We start from the raw sequence: 4,493 nt of genomic DNA on the forward strand, positions 1-4,493 counted from the left end.
ATGGTCGAATATGGTTCCACGATTGTGATTCCGGCCAAGAGACATTAGCTGTATTACAATCTCTATTAGCTTCTTGGCCTCTATCTGACGCATTGATCCGTTTTGGTATTTAGGAAAAGAACTACAATAACTTGCAGAAGTTCTTATTTGAGTTGGCCGTCATATCATCACATAAATTACTTCAGAAAAATTAAGAATTGGTTGTTTCTTCTAAATATCAAGCCAAAAAGAGAATAATCGATCAGTTTAGTCAGTACCTAAATTCTAGACTTCTAGTGCTTACAAGACAGATTATAATGATCCTGGGAAATGGTACGGTCGATTGAGTAAACAAAGGTTTTGAAATGTCCTATTTACATGCATCAATTAAATTCCTCAAAACAGCATCTGAGTCAATTGTTCATTTATTAAATTGACAACTTAATTAGAATTTCAATGATGAACAACTCAAAGATTTTGCAAAGCATGCATGCGATTTGAAGTATTAGTCCTATTTGAGCTTTAAACCATGGAAAAGCCAATGTGGCTGCTTTCTTTCCTGGTCAACTGTGGCACTGGAGCTGCTCATGGGAGTTGTGGGATCACTGCAATCTGCTCTATCAGATTTGAACGAGGAAGGTGAGCCCAGTACCTTTTCTTTATTGAACACCAGCTCCGAACACCCTAAATGAGGCCGCAGGTAAGGTTTCGATCTTTTCTTGCTCTTGCTGCCCCCAATGCTTAATGTAAGCTCCACTTCCTCACTATCTTCGTCATAGACATCCATGCTCCTCATGTTATTACTTTTGATCAATGCCATGTTAGAGCTTGGCGCTGTCTGGTCTTGATCAATAGTACTAACTCCTGTTGAGATGTCTTCCTCGGCAGCTGGCCTTCCGAGATCAAAACTCCTTGAAATTTTCATGGTGTACTCTCCTGAGCAACTTCCACTTCGCTCTCTGGAGTTTGGATCATCTCTCAACCTATGAAGATGGAAATTATAGCCAGAAGAAGTTTGAGCTGTCGCATGCTGCTGACTAAACAACTGAGACTGGTGAATGTGGATGTGATCTGCACTATTAGTCAAGGGACCCCAAATTCGATTTTGTTTTATCTCTTGTTTAAGTTCGTCCATTAGCATCTTTTGTACACTGTACAGCCGGTGGAGTTCACCTATCTGCATTATTTGGTTTCATTTCTTTCATCAATTTGAAACTAAAGAAATTCATCGTATTCAACAGCAATGTAATTCAATAAGAAACAAGATTTAGTGCCTAGTATCTAAACAGCAAAAGAGGTGCATATGAATTGTGTTGGAGTACCATGAAAGATTGGTCATCACTCGTATAAATTAAACGGTTGCTTGAAAAATTGAAGAGGTATTTTCATGAAGCATGAACATATCAATCTGCAAACTATTTCCCAAAGCTATGTATGTAAAGTGTAAACTAAGAGCCGAGTAACAAGCCATAGAATTCTATCATACCTGGTGCCTAAAGGTGTCTTCATGCATCTGCATTGTCTTTCTGATGGAATCCATGTTGCGCTTATCGAGCATTCTGTCCATCGAGTAGCGAAGATTGTCCTCAAATCTAGTATTCTGATACTTCTGCTTCAGCCCACTTTTCTGGAAACAGTCCCAGTCATCCACTCTATGAACAGCTAAGCTGTTGCTACGTTGTGAAGCTCCTAATATATTGGTGGAGTATTCAACTTTGGTTCCCATGCCTGAAGGAGTAATACGCCAGTCAAAAACTGTTGCTAACTACAGAGAAACATGTATATAATTTTCGACAATTGAAAAAACACACAGAATTTCGCTGCTCTATTCAATTAATAGATCAGGTACATGCCAACAGTATCATGTCAAAAATCAAAGACTAAAAAGAAAATACTATCACTAATCACTTAGTGGAGTGGTTGTGAAGTTGTGATATACAAAACCACTAATTGATTGTGGAGACACAGTCGAGTTGGACCCAAGTCTACCAGTCCTGCTACATCTAGGAACAACTGAAAATGTCTGAACATGATGAAATTTGAACTATCTTTAACCCCAATTGCAAGAGAACAATATTTGATTCACTGACACTTGCATTCATATACCACATTTGTGCTCTATGACACTGCTGGTTCCCTATTTGGTGTACAATTGCAGGTAGCATATTTAGAATAGGACTAGATTTTCCCACATGGTGAATAGTATGTCAAATGAGGCATAATCAAGGTTTGTAATGAACAACTTCAAAAAAAAAAGTTTGTAATGAAGGATTTTCCCTTCGAAAGAAAGGGCTCAGAATCAAATCTGGAGCTCCCAAAGTCTAACAAGGTAGAAAAAGTGGGAAGAAAAATTAAAGAAAATGGGATGTGGACAATAATGAGACTAAATAGGAATAATGTGGGTGGCTGGAATAGTTTTTCTGTACGTTTCTGCTTTCATAAACCTCCAACCTATATCTACATGATCATGAATTCATAAAATAGACCGATCATGCTCAGAGGTCACAGCATAAATGAAATTAGTTAGCTACATGCATGAAATATGTATTGATTAACTATGAAATCCAGAAAGAGATAAAATTTGTGTCTAATGCAGTTCAGAATACTTGAACAATTACTGATAGGAGCCTATAAGAGCTTTAGTTCTTTTCAATTTTTTTTGGAGAATGAAGAGCTTTAGAAGATTATCTATAAATAAATGGTTTAAGCTTCTATCCCTATTCATGTTACTATATGTCCACATATAGAAACGAACATATAGATCAGCAGCAACTTCACACCATCACGATTATCCAGAATTAGAATCATCATTTTGATACTTCCCAGAGGACAATAAGTACCAGAAATGGCTAGAAATAAACAGCAACCAAATACAGCATTTAACTTGAAACTTCTTTTGTAGTCCGTACCTAAAATAGAAAGAGGTCGGGTAGAGATTATCTGCTATGAGGCTCATTGAGAACTTTCGCTGTTCAGCTTCATGCCAATTATACTTCGATCATCCATAGGCAATGACCACTAAGAAGACAAAACATACTCAATATGCAAACTGCAGAGAATTCTCTAGTGATGAACTGATGGGGATAAGCAGTACTAGATACGCATATCCTGAGTACTAGTCGATCTTCCTTTACGCGTAGAATCGACGGAGAAATCGAAAGGAGTGCAGCTAGCAAAGGTCTGGAGTCTGGAGTGCAGTGGTCAATTGGGAGACAGAAGATTCCCGGACACCTCTCCACCAGCAAATCTCTTGAAAGAGGCCAATTAGTCCATCCCAGGCTAATAAGGCTCCTCAGTACTAGTTTAATTAGGAAACAACAAAGCAACAACCAAAAGCCTCCTTAACTTAAAGAAATCATAATCATGTTCATGATCATCTTAATAATTCAGGCTTGCCAGGCTGTGAAGTTAGCAGGCATGGGAAAAAAGTAGAGTATACCAAGGTCTTGGTGTGTTCAATATTATTCATTTAGAGAGAGAGAGAGAGAGAGAGAATTTAAAAATATCCATTCATGGTACGGATTGCTCTATTATTATATACACAGAAAGATGGTATCAGTATTCATATAACCCCAAAATTGATTGGCAAACAATAATCCTGATTTGCATCATGTTAAAAATTAGGTCGAACATAAGATTAACTGATATCTATGTGGAGCCGTGGAGGTTATACATGATATCTAGTAATTAATTATTAACAATGTCATTATATTCGTTTATTCGTTGGGAAACATAATTGTACAAAATTATAAGATGTTAAGTTGTTTCATAACTTGGCATAATTTCGACAACAGACAGTAGCCTAGACTCCATCGGTGCCCCGGAATCCACCTCCGGCTTCGGGTGTGTACGAAAATCTCCGACGTGGGATTCAGAACAGTACAGTATTTTGTGGAATTGTACTTGTAGGTTATAACATGGGGAAAGATCGAATATTGATGGGGGGCCACACAGCCATGTATATAATAAAAACCAAACTTGATGACAATCCACGGCCAAAGTAGGCCAGTGATTGTGAACATGATATTCCAGACAAAGTCTTACAGAACATCATCAAGATTTGCATGGAAAATATTCATGGAAAGCTAGTTGGTGCCTTCTTGCCCAGAATTATTCTTAAAATAAATTCTTTTATTGGAGATATCAGATATCAGAATTATTCTTAAATAAATTCTTTTATTGGAAATAATATCCGTACCGTAAGCAACCATATCTAATCCAGGGTTGCAATTAAGATTTACATAATATATTGTTAGGTTCCATAATTATTAGGTCCATAAGATCTTATGTTTAGGAGAGACATGATCATGTTAAATTGAGGCTGCAATTGGATATGATAAATTATACTTTATTAAACTATCAGCTCATACAACTCTATTTCATTTTTTTAAACCATAAGCTACAGCTTTTTTATGGCAAATCACTTGATTTTATAATTATAAACGAAAGGCTAAATAACTATTACATATTTCTGCGTTGTTGTCGTACAACAACTAAGAGATTTTGAGTTAAAA

General features: G+C 36.8%; 1 protein-coding gene across 1 annotated transcript; it reads right to left on the bottom strand.

Annotated features, from left to right (window-relative positions):
• Positions 1 to 364: 364 nt before the first annotated feature.
• On the bottom strand, positions 365 to 3,427 carry LOC126791278 (uncharacterized). Its single transcript, XM_050517711.1, has 3 exons — positions 2,889 to 3,427; positions 1,466 to 1,707; positions 365 to 1,156 (listed from the first exon to the last, which is right to left on the bottom strand). The coding sequence occupies exons 2-3, from the start codon at positions 1,703 to 1,705 to the stop codon at positions 491 to 493; spliced, it is 906 nt and encodes a 301-aa protein (XP_050373668.1). The 5' UTR covers positions 1,706 to 1,707; positions 2,889 to 3,427; the 3' UTR covers positions 365 to 490.
• Between the last annotated feature and the right edge of the window lie 1,066 nt (positions 3,428 to 4,493).

The sequence above is a fragment of the Argentina anserina genome, chromosome 4, assembly GCF_933775445.1.
Source record: "Argentina anserina chromosome 4, drPotAnse1.1, whole genome shotgun sequence".
In the NCBI taxonomy this organism is placed as follows: domain Eukaryota; kingdom Viridiplantae; phylum Streptophyta; class Magnoliopsida; order Rosales; family Rosaceae; genus Argentina; species Argentina anserina.